We start from the raw sequence: 22,006 nt of genomic DNA on the forward strand, positions 1-22,006 counted from the left end.
GTTATAGTTCTGATAAACACTCTGAAGTTCAGGTGTTATGAGAAGGTATAATTGGATGACCTGACCTAATCTGAGATGAGAGGGTCAGGAAATAGTATATTGCATTTTAGAAAGAATTTCAGCAAAAGGAAATTCACTACTTTAAATTTAATGTAGCATATAGACAACATAGAATAAAAGAGCATGATATTTGGAGCCAGATTTCCTGGTTCACATCCCAGCTTTGTTACTCGCTTGGAAAAGTCACATTAACCTCTCTGTACTTCAGTTTCTTCATCTGTAAAGTGGGAATGTTAACAGTATTTATCTCATAGGGTAGTTACATGTATTAAATGAGTTAAAATGGTAAAGGGCCTGCAACAGTGCCTTTTGCATATTAAAATGTGCCATATAAGTATTGAAGAATAATATTTATTCAGAAAACAAATCCAAGACACGAGAGTTTCCAATCATTTGTAATAATAAATATTATTAGTAATAATAACAGTTAAGATTGAGCACTTAACTGTATGTTAGGTACTATGCTAAATGCCTTTACAGCATACATTTTTCTGACAGTTCTTTGAGGTAGATATTATTTTAATATCTGCACTTTTTTTTTTTTAACAAGTGAAGAAAGAATGAGGCTTCAATAGATTAAATAATTTGCCTAAGAGGGGCCGGCCTGGTGGCGTAGTGATTAGGTTTGCACGCTCCACTTCGGTGGGGTTCACAGGTTCAGATCCCAGGCACGGACCTACGCACTGCTTATTGAGCCATGCTGTGGCAGGTATTCCACATATAAAGTAGAGGAAGAGAGGCATGGATGTTAGCCCAGGGCCAGTCTTCCTCAGCAAAAAGAGGAAGACTTGCAACAGATATTAGCTCAGGGCTAATCTTCCTCACCAAAAAAAAAAATATATATATATTAATAATAATTTGCCCAGGAACCCCAGTTAGCTAAGAGGCTGTGCTCTTAACTGCTATTCTTTGTAACTTCACATGATTCCAATAAAAACTGACCTTTGTCTAATGTTAAACATTGATAACAGACTGTGAAATTGTGGAATATTATTGGCAAGTTATTCTTGTAAAAAGTAAAATATAATGAGACAGGCTTTTGTTTCCTGCTTTACCTCCTTTTCAGAAACAGTTTTATCTTCACCAGTCCTACAAGCCTGTATACCAGACCCTGCCAGTGTAATGTGGACCCAGGATATCTGACAGAATCATAAATGAATTATTCTAAGCTACAAAGATCTTGTGGACATATTTTGTTTACAAGGTAGCTTTGGGACTTTTAAGTTTACTCTAGGATAAGCATTGCCAGCTGATGGCAGATGTGTCGAGGTGGGTGGCAGATAATATGTGCTTTTTTCTTCCTTCAGATGCTAGACAATTTCAGAAAGGTGAAGTTTGTGTATATCTATTTCGTGGTCGCTTGTTGCTTGGTATGCTCATTTTGCTCTCTGATTACATTTAAAACATCTCAACACATAATTTAACCATATACTTTATCATTCCAATTATGTCTGACTATGCTTTTTCATTGTTTCCTTGCTCAGGAACCTACAATGGCTTGCTATTGTAGAATAATCAAGTCCCTCGAACTCTACCTTCTCCTGTTCAGAATGCTCTCTTGTTTGGCCCCATCTTACCTAATCATAGACAGATACCTCTTGCTTTGATCATCATATGAACCTGCCATCCTCCTAATGCTGCTCACTCTGCTTGGAATATTCTTCTACCTACTCTCATCTACTTAATCTCTTATATTAAGCTTTTCTTGGACATAGTAACTGAGAATGACTTGTTCATTATAATATTACTCAATAATTTAGTAAGTTTTGTATTACTGTTTATTTATTATTATGAAATTTTTGATCCATCAGGATTATAAAGCCAAGGGACTTTGTACATATATGATGTCTCTTATTGTTGTTATGTCCTGCATTATGTAAGTCAGTACTGTCTCCTCCTTTGGTACTCAGAATGTAGTGCATTTCAAATAAGTGAAAGTAATCTACATGTTGTAAGGTTAAAAGATAAAGATTCTGAGGAAAGATAAATTTTGGCCATGCTTTGAGCAGAAAGAAGAAAAGATTGGAAAAGAAATATCTAAGATATGGAGTTGGTAGGTACAGATAGAATAATTAAATTATGAATGGTGGTTAACAGGATGATATATATTTATATTTCACTGAAGTAGAAAAGATCGGTATACGATTTTTAAAATCCTGCTGAAACGAGTATTTCACAACAGAGAAACCCTTGACATACAGACTGAATCATGTGGATTATTTTATACTGAATATGTATATATTATATATGTGTGTATATAGGTATATAAATGAAATTTGGATAGTGGAAAAACAGGAGATTATGGTTGTAGTAGGATAGAATATAATGGATCATATTATGTACAATTTTATAATTTTATTGACCATTATGATAGCTTCTTAAGTTCATCACGTAAACTACAGTTATATTTAGTGCCATCTATAACATTTAAGGCTTCTCAAATGGAAAATAATTGGCAATATTATTTTTATTGTATGTTATTTCTAAACTTAGTTTTCACTAGCATTGCATTTCTTCTTCATTCTTCTACACAGGTATAGACTGAGAAGATGGCGTTCTTCCTTTTAGTTTAGTTTTCTAAAGGTAGGGAAAGCACGGAAAATTCAGGATGCTAAGATAATAGTCTTATTTGGAATATACTGGAATCCTGTGTATTCACTTATTTTCTGTTTTCAAAAAAAGGCATAGCAGTATGAAATATTTGAAAATCTGAAAAACAGTTTTTCATCTTTAATACCAGTTACTTTAAAATTGATTTGGAATTCTTCTTTGAACTGAAAACCAGTAAAATCTTCTTGAAAAATACAGAATGTGCTTATACAATTAGTTTTAAGTGACCTTTAAAACTTTTCATCACATCTTTATAGAAAATTCATGTATCTACTAATGTTATCTCTTAATGAATAAAATGAAAATTAGTGTCCTAATTAGTGGAATTTTACCAATTTATCTTTCTTTTGACTCTTTTTCCTATATAACAGAAGACTAAAAATCACACATCTAATGATTCCAGTTTTATAGAAAACAAGATCCTGTCTCTCATCTTTGAAGTTTAATGTATCCTGTTCTTATTCTTGACTTTTCAAGATGCCTGTTCTTTTCCCTAGTCTCTTTCTTGTCTTGATTACTGAATAATCCCTTGTGAAATAATTTCTCAGAATATATTTATTAATAATCAGTGCTTTTTTCTTTTTATTTCTTGTGAGGAAGATCAGTCCTGAGCTAACATCCATGCTAATCCTCCTCTTTTTGCTGAGGAAGATTGGCCCTGAGCTAACATCCGTGCCTATCTTCCTCTGCTTTATATAGGACACCGCCATAGCGTGGCTTGACAAGCAGTGTGTTGGTGCGTGCCTGGGATCCGAACCTTCGAACCCCGGGCCGCCGCAGCAGAGCGCACGCACTTAAGCGCTTGCGCCACCGGGCCGGCCCCAGTCAGTGCTTTTTTAAAGGAATGACACTAATAAATGGAAAATTAAACTGGACTAAAGCACCGGTAGTAACCTTGTATTTGACATTAAATTGAGATTCCACTGATATTTTTTACTTTTGTTTTGAGGATCATCACCATCTTTTCTATATATTCACGAAAATGAGATTCCTATATCGATAATTTAAGTCCCAGCATTTTTTCCTGTTAAACTTGGTTTCATTCAAATTAAAGATGAACAAAAAGCTAATTCTAAAAACTCCGGGTGGTAGTATGTGAAGGCATTATGGAGAGAAGACTGGTTCCATATTTAATAGTAATCCCATTTAGCATCTCTACTGAAAAATCACCATTATAGTTTTTAAATTACTCTAAATCATTTTTATATGTTATCCTGTTTTGATAGTAACTTTATTATAATCAGTGATTTTTTTATCATAAATGATCAGCTTATCATTTATATATATCACTATGGTAGCTGTTGTAATTCCCCCTTTTTTTAACTTTTTAAGTTATTACATTACATACAAACAGAAAAGTGCATAAATCATGAGTGTAGGCTTTGTAAATTACCACAGAGGGACCACATCTGTGTAACCACCAGGTGAATACATAAAATATCAACACCCCCAAGGGCCTTTTTGTTCCTTACACTCAGTACTAGCCTTTCCCTTCCCAAAGGAAACCACCCTTCTGACTTCTGTTTTTTGAAATTTATACAACATTTTCTAGATTTTTGTCTGGCTTCTTTCAACATTCTGTTTATAGGATTGGCCCATGTTGTTGCATGTAGCAGTACTGTTCATTCACTCTCATTGATGTTAAGTATCCCATTGAAATGATATAATGTATTTGCTGTTGCTGTTGATAGAAATTTGAGGTTCTTTTAGTTTGGGCTCTTCAAATAATGATGCTATGAAGGTTCTCGTACATGTTTTTTTGGGTGTTCATTTGCCTGCATTTCTGTTGAATACATAGTAGTAAAAGTGGTGGATTGTATTTTTAAAAACTTTAGTAGATAGTGCCAAACAGTTTTCCAAAGTAATTATACCAATTTACACTTTACTAGCAGTATATAGGCCTCAGTTGTTCTACATTCCTGCCAACACTTGTGTGTTATCAGTCTTTTTAAATTTTTAACATTATGGTTAGTATATGTTGCAATCTCATTGAGATTATAACTTTTATATCACTGTTTACTAATGATATTGAACATCTTTGAATAGGGTTATAGGGCATTAAGATATCCTCTTGATGAAATCTCGTTTTAAGTCTCTTGTCCCTTTATTGTATTGTCTGTTTTTTTCTTTATTACTTAAGATACAAGCCCTCTGTTGGATATATAGTTTACAAATACCTTTTCCATTGTGTGGCTTACCTTTCTACCATCTTCATGATACACTTTGAAAAAAACAGTTGTTCTTAATTTTAGTATAGTTCAATTTATCAATCTTTTGAAGTTAGTACTGTTTGTGTCCTGCTTAAGAAATCTTTGATTACCTCAAGGTCATGAAATATTCTCCTGTATTACCTTTTAGAAACTTTTTTTATCTTTTAAATTTAGTGAAGTTGTGAAGTATGTGTCAAAGCTTTTTTTTCCTACCCCAAGTATGGATAATCATTTACCTAGCACCGTTTATTGAAAAGACTGGCCTTTTCCCGTGGCTCTGCAGTGCTGCTTTTAGTATAAATCAAGTATGTATGTATATGCGTGTGTGTACACATATGCACACCTACATACATATGCATATGTACACGCCTTATTCTGGATTTTCTTTCTATTCTATTGATCTGTTTTACTACATTGTCTTAATTACATAACTTTATGAAAAATCTTAATATTTGGTAGAGAATATCTTTCCATTTTTTTTTCTTTTTCACAATTATCTTGGCTCTTCTTAGCCCTTATATTTCCATATGAATTTTAGAATCAGTTTGTACATTTATACCAAAAAATATCCCTACTGGGAATTTGATTGGAGTTGAATTGAATCTGTAGATCAATTTGCTAAGAAGTAACATATTGATAGTATTGGGCCTTCTGATCCATGAACATTGTAGATCTCTCCATTTATTTAGGCTTTCTTTAATTTCTCTAAACATTCAGTAGTTTACTATGTAAATATCTCTTCCAACTTTCATTAGATTTATTTGTAGGTAATTAGTGTTTTTCAATGCCATTGTAAAAGGTGCCTTTTAATTCCAATTTCTAATTGTTCCTGTTTATATAAATATGATTTACTTTTTTATATATTGAATAAAACTACTTATTTGATTCTAATGGTTTGACTCATTTAAATTTTCTACATACACAGTCATGTCAACTGCAAATAATGAGCTTTTTTCTTCCTTTCTATCCTTATACTTTTCTTTTTTCTCTTGCCTTATTGCACTGGCTAGAACCGCTTGTCCAGCATTGAATACAAATGATGATAGAAGGCATCCTTGTAAACTTTCAATATTTCTCCATTAAGGTATGATGTTTGTTGTAGCTTTTATTGTAGAAGCTCATTATCATATTAAGGATATTCCCTTCTATTCATAGTTTGCTAAGAGTTTTTATCACGAATGTGTGATGAATTTTATCAACTGCTTTTCTGCATCTATTTAGATAATTATATCATTTTGTGTGTTACTTTTTAATATGGTAAATTGCACTGGTTGATGTTTGAATGTGACATGAACCTCGTTTTTTTGAAATAAACCCAATTTGGTCGTGGTATATTATTATTTTTATGTATTGCTAAATTTGGTTTTTGATATTTTCTTTAGGATTTTTACATCTGTGTTCATTAGTGAGATTGACCCACACTTTTCCTCATAAAAATAGTTGGGAACTTTTTTCGCTTTTACTGTACTATGGAAGTGTTTGTATAAGATTGGTGTTATATATTTTTTGAATATGTGGACTATCATTTAAAAAGCCATCTTAGAGTTTTCAGCCTTTCTTTTAGTACAATATATGGATTTTCAGGCTACAAATTTTCCTTTTAAGTATAGTTATAGCTAACACATACATTTTGATGTATTTTATTTTTATCATTTATTTCAAAATATTTTCTGTTTTCATATCTTGAATATGAGTGTACATTTCTGAACATATGGAGATTTATATAGTTATATTTTTGTTTTTTATTTTACTATGACCCGAAAGTATATTATGTATCATTTCAGTCCTTTGTTTTTTAATGACCAATTAAATATTTCATGCCTGCTTAAAAAGAATGTGTTTGCAGTTGTTAACTGTAGTTTATTAGTTTGCTATTATTGCTGTGGCAAAGTACCACAATCCGGATGACTTAAGCAACAGAAATTTATTCTTCCACGGTTCTGGAGGCTAGAAGTCAGAAATCAAGGTGTTGGCAAGGCCATGCTCCCCATGAAACTGGTAGGAGAGAATTTACTTGCCTCTTGTAGCTTCTAGTGTTTGCCAGCAATCCCTGAGTTCATTGGCTTGTAGATACATTACTCCAATCTCTGCCTCTATTGTAATGTGGTCATCTTCTCTCTATGTGTATCCGTGTCTTAACATGGTATTCTCCTCTCTGTATTTCTCTACTCTTATAAGGATACCAGTCAGATTAGATTAAGGGTCCACCCTACTCCAGTATGACCTCATTTTAACTAATTACATTTGCAATGACTCTGTTTCCAAATAAGGTCACATTCTGAGGTACTAGGGATTAGGACTTCAACATATCTTTTTGGGGCACACAATTCAACTCATAACAAATATATATACATATGTGTGTATATATACATATATATACACACATATATATATGTATATATATATACGTATATATATGTATATATATATGTGTGTATATATGTGTATATATATATGTATATCTCAATTAGGTCAAGTTTGTTAATCATATTTAAATTTCTTTATCTTTCGTGATTTTTGGTCTGCTTATTCTGTTACTTACTAAGAGGGTTATGAAAATCACCCACCATGATTTTAGATTTATCTTTTCCTCCTTTTGGTTCTGTCACTCTTTGCTTTCATATATACTTTGAGGTTATGTATTAGATGCATAGAAATCTAGAATTGTTATATTTTTCTGGTGAAGTGTACCTTTTATCATTATACTGTGTCATTCTATCTCTATCATGCTTTTCTGCCTTAAAGTGGACTTTCTCTGATATTGACATAGACTTATAAGCTTTCTTTTGGTTAGAGTTTGCCTTTTATATATTTTTTCCATTTTTTACCTTTTATTTTTCCTGTATCTTAGCCTTAAGATGAGCCCAATATAGAGTTAGGTTTTGTTGTTGTTGTTGCTGTTTGTTTTTGTTGACAGTGTATCCATTGAGTGTTTGGTCAGCTTGCATTTAATGTATTTATTGATATGCTTGGAATTAAGTCACTCATCTTGCCATTTGCTTACTATTCCTTGTTCTATTTTCCTTTTCTCACCTTCTTTTAGGTAACTTTTTTTTTTTTTTTTGGCTGAGGAAGAGTCCCCCTGAGCTAACATCTGTTGCCAATCTTCCTCTTTTTGCTTGAGGAAGATTTGCCCTGAGCTAACAGCTGTGCCAGCCTTCCTCTATTTTGTATGTGGGTCGCCGCCACAGCATGGCTGCTGATGAGTAGTGTAGGTCTGCACCGGGGAACCGAACTTGGGCCACCAAAGCAGAGCACGCTGAGCTTAACCACTCGGCCATGGGGCCGGCCCTAGATAATTTTTTTTGCCCTTTTTATTCTCTTTTTATTCTAGCTGTATTAGTCATAGAGTCTTTACTGTCCTTTTAGTGATTACCCTAAGGAGTCCAACATGCATTCTTAATTTATTAAAGTCTAATATTAGTGCTTTTATCACATTCCAGACAACGCATTGACCTTGGTATACTTGAACTTATTTTCTTTCTTCTAATTTATATGGTATCTTGTTATTTCCCTATGTTTTAAACCTATATATATTTTAACCCCTACATACCTAATTATAATAGTTTTTGGTTAATATCCATTTGTATTCATTTGCTATTTATATATTTATCATTTCCTTTGCTCTTCATTTCCTCCTACATCTCCAGTCTTCCACTACGGTTGTTTCTTTATTCTGCCCAAAGAACATTCATTTGTATTTCCTTTGGTGTGGATATGCTTATGACAAATTACCTCGGTTTTGTTTGCCTGAATATTCTTTAATTCACCTGCCTTTTGAAAGGGTATTTTTACTAGATCAGCACTTATTTTCCTTTAGCCCTTTGAAGTTATAATTCCACTCACTGTCTTTTGGATTCCATTATTTCTGTTGAGAAGTCAGCTATAATTTAGCTCCTTTTTTCCCTTCTGTCTACTTTTAAAATTTTCTCTTTTTCTATGATTTTCAGAAGTGTTACTATTATGGACTTATGTGTAGTTTTCTTAGTTTTTATCTTAATTGAGACTTCACCACTTTAAAATCTATGGATCAATGTTTTTCACTTCTTTTAGAAAGTTCTAAGTTATTCTGTTCTCAAATATTGCTTTTGTCCCATTTTCTCTCTCCTTTTTAAATGGTACTCCAGTTACACGTTAGACCTCTTTAGTGTGTCCCATATATCTATTATGTTCTTTCTGTATTTTCCATTCTTTTGTATGTTCAGTCTGCATATTTTCTTCAGACTTATCTTTTGGTTCATGAATTCTTTTTTCATCTGTATCTAACATGCTAATAAAACCATTCATTTGGATTTATTTCTCAGTTCTAGAATTTTATTTGATTCTTTTTTATGATTTCCATTTTTCCTCCAGAATTTTCAGTCTTATCTTTTATTTCCTTGAGTATATTAGGCATAGTTATTTTAATATCCAGGTCTAAAATTTTTATCTAAATTTCCTGTTGATCTCTTACTGTTGACTGTTGGTTCTGTTGGTTTTAGGTCACATTGTTTCATCTCTTTGTATGACTGGTTATTTTTGATTGAATGCCAGATATTGTATAGGAAAAAATGTAGAGGTAATTTGAAAGCTAACATGCTGTTATCTTTATTCAGAGAGGATTTATTTTTTTGCTTCAGAATAGTGGCCAAGGGACTGGAAATCCCAGAATGCCTTAATCCAGGCAGGGATTGAGAAGATTTGAAGTTGAACTTAGTCTCCATTATATTTGGCCTACTTCTAGTTCAGTTTTACTCAAGGTTTCAGGCATGCCTCATCAGTAGCTCCTCAGCTCCAGTGTTTGTCCTCCTATCCTCTGAGCTTGATCTGTCTCTTGTCATCTTCCCTTGCCTCTCAGATCCCTCTTCAGAATTGGCCAGTCTTCATAGGGGAAACGAACCTCCAAAAGATATGCACACCTCTTTGGGTTTCCTTCTTTTCTAAGGTCGTCGTCCCATAATTCTTCACTATCTTGGTCATTCTCAATGCTTTCAGATAAATATTTTTGCTTTTAATAATTATCTACATTTTCTATTTCTCACCAGGAGGGTTGATTAAAGTTAGCTATTTTATCATGTAAAAATCAGGAACTCTTGTGACTATTTTTTTCTACTGAGTTGTATAATCTTTAAGATGCCTATTTAAAAATGTATGGTTTCATATGGGTCATCAAACATTTTTCATTTGGTCATACTTTTATGCACAGTTTCTTAGCATAGAGTTGAGTATACATTCCTGCCAGCAAGCTTTAAGGCACGTATAGAGATAACCACTAAAATGGATGGATATCCAAAGTTGTACTACATATGGTTAAATTAGGCTTCGAGTAGATAAAAGTTTAGCTGCTAATAAATAAGCAAAATGTTTTTTTTTTTTTTTTTTTTTGTGAGGAGATCAGCCCTGAGCTAACATCCGCCAATCCTCCTCTTTTTTTTTGCTGAGGAAGACGGCCCTGGGCTAACATCTGTGCCCATCTTCCTCCACTTTATATGGGACGCCGCCACAGCATGGCTTACCAAGCAGTGCGTCGGTGCAAGCCCGGGATCCGAACCAGCGAACCCCAGGCCGCCGCAGCGGAGCGCGCGCACTTAACCGCTTGCGCCACCGGGCCGGCCCCAATAAGCAAAATGTTTTTTAAGCTTTGTATTATTTTGGCCATCTATTTCTTTTTAAGACAGAAGGACAGGATATTGATATTTTTCAAATTCACTTAGATTCTTTGGCTATACACTTATCAGAAATTGGGCCATCGCATTTGTTTTTACAATTCTTTATTTTTTTAGTAGAGTAGTACTTCTAGGAAAAGCCAACTAATAAGAACTTAATTTGTATAGAAAGATATGATTTTTTCTGATAATGTATTAACTCATTTTCATTCAAATATCAAAATACTTTTCTCTTTGTTCATCTTTCGGAACTTCAGAAATGATAGCTATTTGTCACTTTTTTATTTTTCTCTAAATTTATTTTCCTATTATTGATCAAAAGGTTTTTAACTAAAGGTGTCAAGGATTCCATGCACTTCCAAGATAGGGATAACATTAATCTAAAGACTCAATTCTTTTCTGTCTTCACTGCTTACAGACAGGGAACACAGTCTCTTCAGCCTGGACCTATGTAGAAGAATTTGGAGAAAATAAACAGGTAAGAAAATGTCTCTTAGGAATATTAAGTAATATATTTAGTTTTCAGAAAGCCAGTTATGAATTATTTTTCATATGGTTATGAGAAGTAAAATTGTCCAATGAAACCTTGTAAATATTTTGATTATTACAGCTTTGTTAATTATAGACTCTTTAACCAATGGTTTAAAAAGTTAAACTGGTTTCCTTATTTCTGATCTTCTCAGAACTTTTCATATGCTAGTGTACATTGTGAACCACCAAGATGGTAAACAGTATTTTAAAGTTAGATGTAGTTGGAGTATGTTATATGTAGATTATCCAGCATTTCTCAAATTTATCTGAAAATAGAATGGTAATTTCTTTTCAAACTTATTAAACCAAAATTATTATTGATACAATTTAGAATAAAAGTTATGTGTACTAGGATTTACTGTTTAGTTTTTCCAACATGGTAGTGAGGACAAATTTTAGTAGAAAGTTAAAGGTAGTTTATAGTTTGAGTAAAGAATATTACTATCCAAACTCCTTTTTTACATGTAGAGGCAAAAGGAATGTTGTAGTTCCCTGGGTAACAATCCATGTACTAGTTCTGTGTTCTTGAGTAAGTTACTTCACCTTTCTGTGCCTCAATTTCCTCATTGTTAAAGAGGAGAAAGTAATAGTACTTATCTTGTAGGGCTGTTATAAAGATTAAATAGTGCTGATCTTGTATAGTTATTTTTGGCACTTAGTAAGTGCTCAATAAATATTAGCTGTTATTAATATATCTCATACTTCAGATACAAAGAAATACATATATTATGCTTGAGATTTATAACTTTATTTTCATAGATCTTAATCTTGGCATAAATATTCAGATTTGTGATGCTAGTCTCAGAACTACCTTTTCCCACAAGTTTTTAAAGTTCAAATTTTGAATTCTGAGGACTGGTTTTACTGATAGAAATGAAACTTGAAAATAGTTGCTATCTTTTCTAAGGCTTTTATCTTCTCTTTTACCCAGATAGTTTTTCTAGTGAGCTACAAGTTTTGAGCTATCCTGAAGCCTAGATTGCTGCAGCTCAGATAATAATTTAACCTCTTATAGGCTGCTGTTCTGTTACTCTCTTTTTGAATGATTTAGAAACTAGTATTAAAAGGAATTTGAAATAATTAATCTCAATACAAAGGTAGCAAACTGGAAGCTGTAAATATGGGTTGTTGGGTCTCTTTAGTTTTTTGAAAGGAAAGCAACTAGGCTTACTTTCAGTACAAATAGCTAGATACCTATTGTTTTCCATTTGGTGCTTTTTGAGTTCTTTTTTTTTTTGTTACATCTTGGCTTCTGTAGGCATTTGAGTTTGTGATCACTGTGTTTAACGTGTTTCAAAACTTCTTCTGTTTTGTTTTTAATGTTTTCTTATTTTACATATTATCCCCATTAAAAGTTCTTCCCAAACTGATTTGCAGAGTTGTTCAGTGAAATAACTGCTTCTAAGGTCAAACAAGTTTGGGAAAAAGTATACTGTATACTCCTTTTGGAAAACCATAATGCATGTTAGCATACTGAATAATGGTAATAGCAACCTGTTTAACTGTTAAACCCATCTTTCCAAAGTTTTTAGCTAAAGGATTCTTATTTCGAGGTACTTGAATTGTATGGGATGTAGTTTGGGAAACACTGAAACTAACCCAAAGAAACACTTGGGTTTTGTTTATAACTTTATTGAGGTATAATTGAAATACAATAAAATGTACATATTTAAAGTGTACACTTTGGTCAGTTTTGATTTTTGTATACATCTGTGAAATGACACCACAATCAAGAAAACAAACATTTCCATCACTCCTAATGTAATTCATTCCTCCTCCTACCCTCTTTCCCAGGCAACCACTGATCTGATTGCTGTCACTATAGATGAGTTTGCATTTTCTAGAATTTCACACTCTTGTTTTTGAAGGTTTGAATTATAATCTTTAGATAATTTAGAATAAATAGCTGTAATTTATTACATATATCTGACAGATTATATGTTTATCATAATTATTAAACATTATCAAAGTTTCACAGTAAGAATTTAAAACCCAAATCACTCATTCAAAATTATATGGGAGGGGGCCTGCCCCGTGGCTTAGTGGTTAAGTGCACGTGCTCTGCTACTGGCGGCCCCGGTTTGGATCCTGGGTGCGCACCGAGGCACTGCTTCTCCGGCCATGCTGAGGCCGCGTCCCACATACAGCAACTAGAAGGATGTGCAACTATGACATACAACTATCTACTGGGGCTTTGGAGAGAAAAAGGGGCAAAAAAGGAGGAGGATTGGCAATAGATGTGAGCTCAGCGCCGGTCTTCCTCAGCAAAAAGAGGAGGATTGGCATGGATGTTAGCTCAGGGCTGATCTTCCTCATGAAAAAAAACAAAAATTATATGGGAAAATGTATGGTAAATTAAATAATTTAGTTAAAAACAAAAGCAGATGATTTTTCCCCCAAAATGGAATCTGAAAAATATCATTACTTTAATAAAAAGAGACCCAACCAACTAGAACTTTATAAGGAAGCAGTTACAGACAATAACTTTCTTTCTTATCCAGCCATACATTACTAACATTAGCATACTCAAAGCCTCTTATAAATCATCTTAAAACAGAAATACTGACCTAAACTACTCTGTGAGCTAGTCTTAGAAAAAAAAATTGGTACTTCATGTCTGCTTCTTGCCCTTTGCTGACAGTTGCCTGATAGGAAAAATTAAGTAGAGGATAAAAGTACCTTTTTTTTTTTGGGTCAAAATTTAATTTTAATAGAGAAAGTAAATGAGGCAAAAATGCCAGTAAATTTGATAATACTAATGTGTTCCAGCTAAAAGTATCACTTAAAAATTTCTAGTTAATGATTTTTAAATGTTTCATAGGTTATAAGTTGCTTAATAATTAGCAATTCTGAAAATTCTTTCCTCTACTTTGCAATTAGCTCTTGATTTTCTGTGCTAGGATGGAAAGTATAAAATAATAAATTATGTTATTTATATTCTAATATGGATGATTTTTTTTTATCTCTTTGAACTTAGTCATATTTTATGTTCTAGGATTATAGAGTGCTATCAAAAAAATTTGTTTTGCTGATAAAGATCAGTGGTTCAGTGAAAGAAAGTTATTGAGTTATTTCAGTTACAGCTATTTGAATGTTAGAAATTGAAATAATAGAATGGTGAAATGAAGATAAATTTTCAAAAATTTTAATAAAGATTCCATAGAAATCTAAATAATGCTTAAAGTGTGTATTAAAGGTATGATAAATGTATTTGATAGATTAGAATCTCAGGTCCTTTACCCTCATACATTGTTGTTTGGGAGTGTAAAATGGTATAGCTGCCTTGGAAAATAGTTGGCAGTACCTCAAGAAGTTAAACATAGAGTTATCGTATGACCCAGCAATTCCATTCCTAGGTATTTACTCAAGAGAATTGAAAACATATGTCCACATGAAATCTTGTGCACGTTAGTCCTTAGCAGCGTTATCCATAATGGCTAAGAGGTGGAAACAACCTAAATGTCTGTTGATTGATGAATGGATAAACAAAATGCGGTAGATCCATACAATGGATATAATAAAAAGGAATGAAATTCTGATACGTACTACAACATGGATGAACCTTGAAAACATTATGCTAAGAAGCCAGTTAAAAACAGACTACATAAGTTGTATGATTCCATTTATATGAAAAATCTAGAATAGGCAAATATACAGAAACAGAAAAAATTAGTGGTTGCTGGGGCTGGGGGAGAAGGAATGGAGAGTGACTGCTAATAGGTACAGAGTTTCTGTTTAGAGCGCTGGCTGAAAATGTTCTGGATAGGGGTGTTGGTTGCACAGGCTTTGTGACTATATTAAAAAACACTAAATTGTATACTTAAAAAGGGTGCATTGAAAAGAGGGGATGGAGGGTTCAGCCTGTGGCCTAGTGGTTAAGTTTGGTATGCTCCACTTTGGCAGCCTGAGTTCGGTTCCCAGGCACAGACCTACACCATGTGTCGGCGGCCATGCTGTGGTGGTGACCCAGATACAAAATAGAGGAAGATTGGCACAGATGTTAGCTCAGTGCGAATCTTCCTCAGCAAAAAAAAAGGTGGATGGATGTGAAGATAGAACTCACATAGCTAAAGAAGAAAAAAGCCCATTTTGAGGAATGTAGTATTTAATGGAAAATTAGTTCAAGAAGTGTCTGGTCAGAAAGAAACTAAAAGAAAAAGATAGCCAAAGTTAGTATGAGAAGACACTTTCAATGAACTCACTTTAAAGTCTCTATTAAGGGTTTCCTCCCTCTTTATGTGAAGCAGAAAAGCAGCTAGAGAATCTGTGGTATTTGGTCAAGATGTGTAAGAGGATTAGGCACAAAAAAATTACACAAATAGAGTAAACCAGTATATACCCATTACTTAGATTTTCACGGAGAAACAGTGGTGGTGTTCATCTCTTGTGTTGGACAGAGAAAGGTAGTAACCAAATTATAATTACTACAGAAGCAGGCCTGACAAGCAGGTGGTGAATATGCTGCCAGTCTCTGCACTTGCTCCCGGGTCCAATGTGATGCAACAGTTATTACTCACTTTCCTACCTATTCAGACACAGCTTCAGAATCCTTTGGAATCCAGGGTCCTTTTAGCTATGTCTGCTTGATTAGAATTGGCACTTAAGGTTAAGCCTATTTGCTAGTCTTTATATAGATTAAAGTTATTCTACAAAATGTTTGTATTCATTCAAGATATAAATGTGAAATTGCAGAGGATTTGATCAAAATGCTTTCTCTAATAATTCATTATATTCGAGCAAGTTATTCTCCTGCCTTTTTTTTTTTTAAAAAGGGCCTTTTCTTCAAATGAAATATTACAAAGGTTAACATATAAAGCAAGAGAATGCAGAGCTGCGTGAGTTGAAATGGGAGGTGTGAGGTGGGTAGGTGCAAGCAGAAGCCAGGTAGCTTAGAGCACCATCTACTTGATTTCTATCACCCTGCTCACAACAACCTCTTGAGACACTTTCTCTCAGCCCAATTTTGAGAAGATTGCCAGAGTGAAAAAGCTTGATAAAGTGGAAATAACACTTTCCTAGGAATTAGAAGGCCTAATTTTTAACTTATTCTTTCTCTATTTAACTGTGGGAGTATGGAAGAGTCACTAATCAATCATCTTTTGTCTGTGTCATTCTTCAGCAAAAGAAATGGTTTGAATTAGAGACTTCTGAGGACTTAACTTATTCCTGGTTTATGATTTTAAATTAGAGAATTTGATTAGTCAAAAACGTTATTAATATCAATGATAAAAAGATAAAACCAATAAAAATGAGCAAAAGGCTTGAATGGATACTTTACTAATGAAGATGTTCAAATGGGCACTAAACACATTATTAGTCATAAGGGAAATCCAAATTAAAACCCAAATGAGAGGGCCAGCACAGTGGTTAAGTTCACGAGCTCTGCTTCAGCAGCCAGGGGTTTGCGGGTTCAGATCCTGGGCGCTGACCTGCACACTGCTTGCTCATCCATCTCTGCTGTGGTGGCGTCCCATATACAAAGTAGAGGAAGACTGGCATGGATGTTAGCTCAGGGACAGTCTTCCTTACCAAACAAACAAACAAAAAAACCCAAATGAGATACCATTTCACATCACTGGAATAGTTATGATTAAAAACACTGGCAATACCAAGTGTTGGTGAGGATGAGGAACACTCTGGAGCTCTCATGTGTAAAATGGTCACGTTGGAGCACGTTCAGCAGTATCTGCCTTATGACACAGCAGTTCCACTCCTAGTTATTTACCCAAAAGAAATGAGAACATGTATCCACAAAAAGACTTGTATAAGAATGTTCATAACAGCTTTTTCATAATAGTCAAAATTTAGAAACACTACAGATAACTATCAACAGGTGAATGGATAAAGAAGTTATGTATATTCATATAATGGAACACTAAACAGTAAAATGGAACCAACTATTGATATACACAACATGAATGAATCTTAGAAATTATATTGACAGAAGGTACACATAAAAATACATTTTATAAGAAGTCCAACAACAGGCAAAACTGAGCTGTAGTGATAGAAATCAGAAAGTGGTTGCCTCCAACAGAAGGGCTATTGACTGGAAAGGAACACAAGGAACTTCTGGATTGATGGTTATGTTTTATATCTTGTTTTGGCTGTTGGTTACATGGGTTTGTACAATTATAGAACTCATTGAAATGAACACATAGGATGTATGCATTTTATTGTATGTAAATTGTACCTCAATTTAAAAAGTGTTAATACAGTTAAATAGTTCTCAGTGTAAAACTTCAATTCTGAAATTGGCTCTGTATCATAGCCTTAAGAAGGGGAAAAGGGAATACAGATCCCAGTCTGAGGCAGAAACAGTAGGATTGAAGAGCTAAGGATGTTCATTGGGAAGAAAAGCCAGGGGTGGGCAAGTAAGAATATGCTAGGAATTTTAACTCATTTATTAATTTGTTATTTCATAAAAATCAGTGATGCTTTCTGACTTTTATTGTCTATGATATATAAATTGTATGTTAGATCTAAGGAAAACAGATTCATCTAGGTTTATCCCACTAGTAATTATCTTAAGTTTGATATGTACTGTATTTACGAATCACCCAGATGCTTTTCTGAATATATTTAGATTCTTAGATTGTAATAAAATTTATTTTTGAAATGCTTGTAAATTCTTATAAACATCTGAAGCTTTTCATTTTCTAACCTTTGTAGTATTTGGGGGAAATTTTTTTTCTCTTGATTTATCTTGTATGAATAAAATCATCAAACTCAGCTTTTAATTTTGTATTTATTTAGTCTCCTTAAAAATGTGAGAATACGGGGCCGGCCCCATGGCTTAGCAGTTAAGTGCGCGTGCTCCGCTACTGGAGGCCCGGGTTCGGATCCTGGGCACGCACCGACGCACTGCTTCTCTGGCCATGTTGAGGCGGCTTCCCCACATACAGCAACTAGAGGGATGTGCAGCCATGACATACAACTATCCTCTGGGGCTTTGGGGAGAAAAGGGGGAAAAAAAAGGAGGAAGATTGACAATAGATGTTAGCTCAGGGCCAGTCTTCCTCACAAAAAAATAAATAAATAAATAAAAATGTGAGAATACAACAGTGTATTCTATTTTTAAATTTAAAGTTTACAGTAGGGGACTAGTGGAAATGCAAATTTTCTGACCTAAGCCCTATGCCAATAGCCAATTGTCTGGCTATCTTCTTTGTGAAATCTTCCCCTGAAGAAATCTGCTCTGTCCACGTTTCATGACTAGGCTGCATTTGCTCTTGAATGGATATGAACCCAAAGTGAGAGTGATTTCTCTGAAAACTGCATTTTCCCACCTACAGAAGTGTAATGATTTAAAGGTCTGCTCTTCTAAATCATGTTGTCTATGACCACATTGTTAAAATTTGAAAGAACTAGTTGTATTGTAGATACACATGGCTAATAAGGAATTGACTGTACTTGTGTAATAATTTTTAGGAGAAGAGAATCAGAACTTTTCTTTTAAGCAATTATTTGAATTATAGGAGCACTAAAGTTTCTATTTGTATTCGCTACCATGACCCTTCAGGCAAAGTAGATCCTTTAAGAGAAAAAAAAAGTTGTGTGATACCTGGAGTTATCCTACCCTGGATATTAGAAAAGTAAATGGTATCAAAGTAATTCCTTATCCAATGTCAAAATACTGAAAATATTTTGAACTGGATGCTTTAAATGTCTTCTTGGAACAAACTGCTTTTATTGATCTTATGGGGCCATAATAAAAATAAAAAGGTTATAAAATTGTTCTAATTACAGTTTTACAATGCTAGAAATTAAACCTATATTTAACTGATTTTTATGTTTTCCATTTTTTTCTTAACTAGGTCCTTTCTGATGTTGCTTGAGCTTATTCTCCTGCAGTTGATCTCATTCGTGTTGGCTAAATATTAAGTCCCATGACAACATTAAGTTAATGCTCATGTTAGGCTTCATTTATAGTATCAGAAAAATATAGAAAAAGTGTTACCTGTACACTAGATGACCTAATTCCTTTTCTTCCATTTCTAGAAACACCATAACTTGTATAAATAATCATTTTATAGTCATTGTCACACCCTTGGCTTATTCTACACTAAAGAACATAGTTGAGTTTTTGGAAAGTACAGGATTTACAAATTTGGTCTTTAATATTCACACAGATCTATAAAGATTACAGTTAACAAAGCAGGAAATTATTGGTGCCTAATATGAATGTTTATTGTGGAATAGTAATATTTTAAATGTAAGTGGTTTAAAAAATAATTTGGTTTAATTTTGGGATTTTTCGGTACTATAAGTTTATAATGGTTTCTTGAAGTTTATTTTGTAAAGATGATTCATTTTACTGTTTTATGGTACCAGTAGGACTCTAATGCTAAGTTGGTGTGTTGAGTTTTATAAATGTTTGTATTCGTATTTAAATAATGAAATATTGGACAGTTAGTTTTTGCAGTCCAGGGGTGAATGTTTCTGCTGGCTTGATTTTGATGCCTAATAGTTTCAAAAAAAGAAGCAAATATGAATTCACTGTTTTTTATCTTTTCTTCATGGACTACCCTTTAGCATCAGAAACAAATTGAAAAGGAGCTTCATTGTGAAGCAAGAGAAATCAGAGGTTCGCTTTTTCTATGATCAAAAAAAGACACAAAACATTTTAATAGGTACCCAAGAAATAGATATCCAAGAATGCATTCTAGTAAGATCTCTGAAGCATTGTGTCAATGAAAGGAGCATAATATTGACTGATAAAACTTTCAAGATTTCCAATGCAGTGAATACTGACACAATCTTTTTACCAGCAATATAGTATTGTCAGGATTTTGAATGTTAGAACATTATGTTAAACTGTGATTATAGTTTTAATGCTTTGTCTTTTTGAATTAAATTTGTATCCATAAAGATGTGCAGCATAATTGTTCATGTATTTATTTACAGACTACAATTTCCGTCGCAGCTCAATAAATAGTCTTTCCCCTCTTAGTGCTACCCTCTCTTCTGGGACTCCCAGCGTGCTTCCTTATACTTCAAGGCATTATTCTTATCCAAGCTATTCCTTGTCACCAACAATATCACTTGCTAACGGCAGCCATGTTGGACAGCGATTATATATCTCCAATCAGGCCTCATTCTTCTGAAGAAAATATTGTAAACATGAGTATGAAAGTTTCTTTGTAAAGCATGCAAATTAAAATACTGTTTTATTTTAGAATCGGGTTTGCACATCTGGTTTTAAAATTATAAATATATATTTATTTCAACATAGTAAACAGCCATAATTCAGAATAACCTACCGTTGTAGAACTTGTAAAAATGCTAAGTTTAAAAAGTTACTCAGTGGTTTCTCTTGATAGAGGTATAACAAACTACTATTCTTTTTAAACTTTTGAGATTTTAAATATTTCTAATTCCTGAGTGGGCAGTAGAACCCAGTAGTTTGTGTTAAATTTTTGCATAATAACTTTGCTAATGGCATTTCACAAATATTAAAGCACTTGCTTTAATTAACCATTGTCTAATGGTTACGCTAGATTTGGTTACCAAGGATCACTATCTGTATTAGAGATTAGAGCAATTATATAACTAGAAGCGTCTAAGTATTATGTAGAAAGAAATGAAGGGCAAAAAGATTAAGATGCAAATTTTATGCAATACTAAAGAAAAAGCAATCTACCATTGTGGTCCTTGAAAATAACTATAAATATTTTAGTTAATTATTTGTTATAGAAATAAATTATAATTTTGCTGTTAACATATTTAAGGTTTTTACAGTTATGCTTCATTTGTGTTTTTGATATTCACTGTACAGTTGGGTAATAAGTGTTACTGTTTTTTAGTGTTGAAATCATGTGTTGTTTAATTTTTGTACTTGAAATTCTTTGACATTAAATATGTGATGCTTCTAATATGTATGTGTTTTATTTTTGTTTATTAGTATATACAAAAATTAGCTCTCACAAGCACCTTGACGTTTTTTTGAGAATGATTTCTCTTACTCGGCGTACAGTCCTGGGCTCAGTGTCTTCATGGGACCAAAGCAAAGGATATTGCAGACAGAAAATTGTTAGTTTTGTGAAACATAGTAACAAAAATCCTTTTCAGGGACCAGTAGAAATATTTTGTTCATGAACCCAGTGAAGTTTCCCCCTTTTACTTATGAATAATTAATGAATCCTGGTCATTTTGACTGTTTAAAAAATGGTTTAGTAGTGTACATTTATAGTGAATTTCTAATGATGGTTTACATAATTGACAGAGACAAAAATCTTTCTGCTCTTAGATACCAGATGTTAACTTTGTTGATCAACTCATTGTTTAGCTGTATGGAACATAGGATTTGCATATATAGAATATGAAATGGTTACAGATATTTCTCCTACTGACTTAAGTTTCTAGCAGAAGTTGTATGGGGAGTAAATTCGATTTTTTTTTCATCCTCTAAAGAAGATTCATTCCATATGACCATATGCAATAGTTAACTTTCCAGGTTACTGCCTTAGGATTTTCTACTTTAAATGAGCATAAACACTATACTTAACCAGCATTATTTTTTTTCCTGACATTCTGTGTAAATTACACAGATCTTGCAGTTTAATTACCATGACTCACAGGTTCATATCACTCCTTCAGCAAACATATGCAGTAGTCCCCACTTATCCGTGGGGGATACATTCCAAGACCCCAGTGGATGCCTGAAACTGCAGTTAGTACAGACCCCTATATGTACTATGTTTTTTCCTATACCTACACACCTATAATAAAGTTTAATATATAAATTAGGCACAGTAAGAGATTAACAACAATTACTAATAAAATAGAACAATTATCACAATATACTTTAATAAAAGTTACTTGATTGGGGCCTTAAAATATCTTATTGTAGTGTACTCACCCTTCTTCTTGTGATAATGTGAGATGATAAAATGCCTATGTGATGAGATGAAGTGAATTGAATGATGTAGGCATTGTGATGTAGCGTTA

General features: G+C 33.4%; 1 protein-coding gene across 2 annotated transcripts in view; it reads left to right on the plus strand.

Moving 5' to 3' along the window:
* Positions 1–20,452, plus strand: part of RBM46 (RNA binding motif protein 46) — a 47,466-nt gene extending 27,014 nt beyond the window's left edge. Inside the window, exons 5-6 of one of the 2 annotated variants that reach the window (XM_058549780.1) lie at positions 10,944–11,003; positions 18,874–19,302. In XM_058549780.1, the coding sequence (XP_058405763.1) occupies positions 10,944–10,999 (56 nt within the window). In that variant the 3' untranslated portion in view covers positions 11,000–11,003; positions 18,874–19,302. Of the gene's footprint in view, positions 1–10,943; positions 11,004–18,873; positions 19,303–19,963 lie in introns of those variants that run through there. The other variant, XM_058549781.1, reaches the window with a different exon arrangement.
* The last annotated feature ends 1,554 nt before the right edge of the window (positions 20,453–22,006 follow it).

This window comes from Diceros bicornis, chromosome 11 (assembly GCF_020826845.1).
Source record: "Diceros bicornis minor isolate mBicDic1 chromosome 11, mDicBic1.mat.cur, whole genome shotgun sequence".
Classification (NCBI taxonomy): Eukaryota; Metazoa; Chordata; class Mammalia; order Perissodactyla; family Rhinocerotidae; genus Diceros; species Diceros bicornis.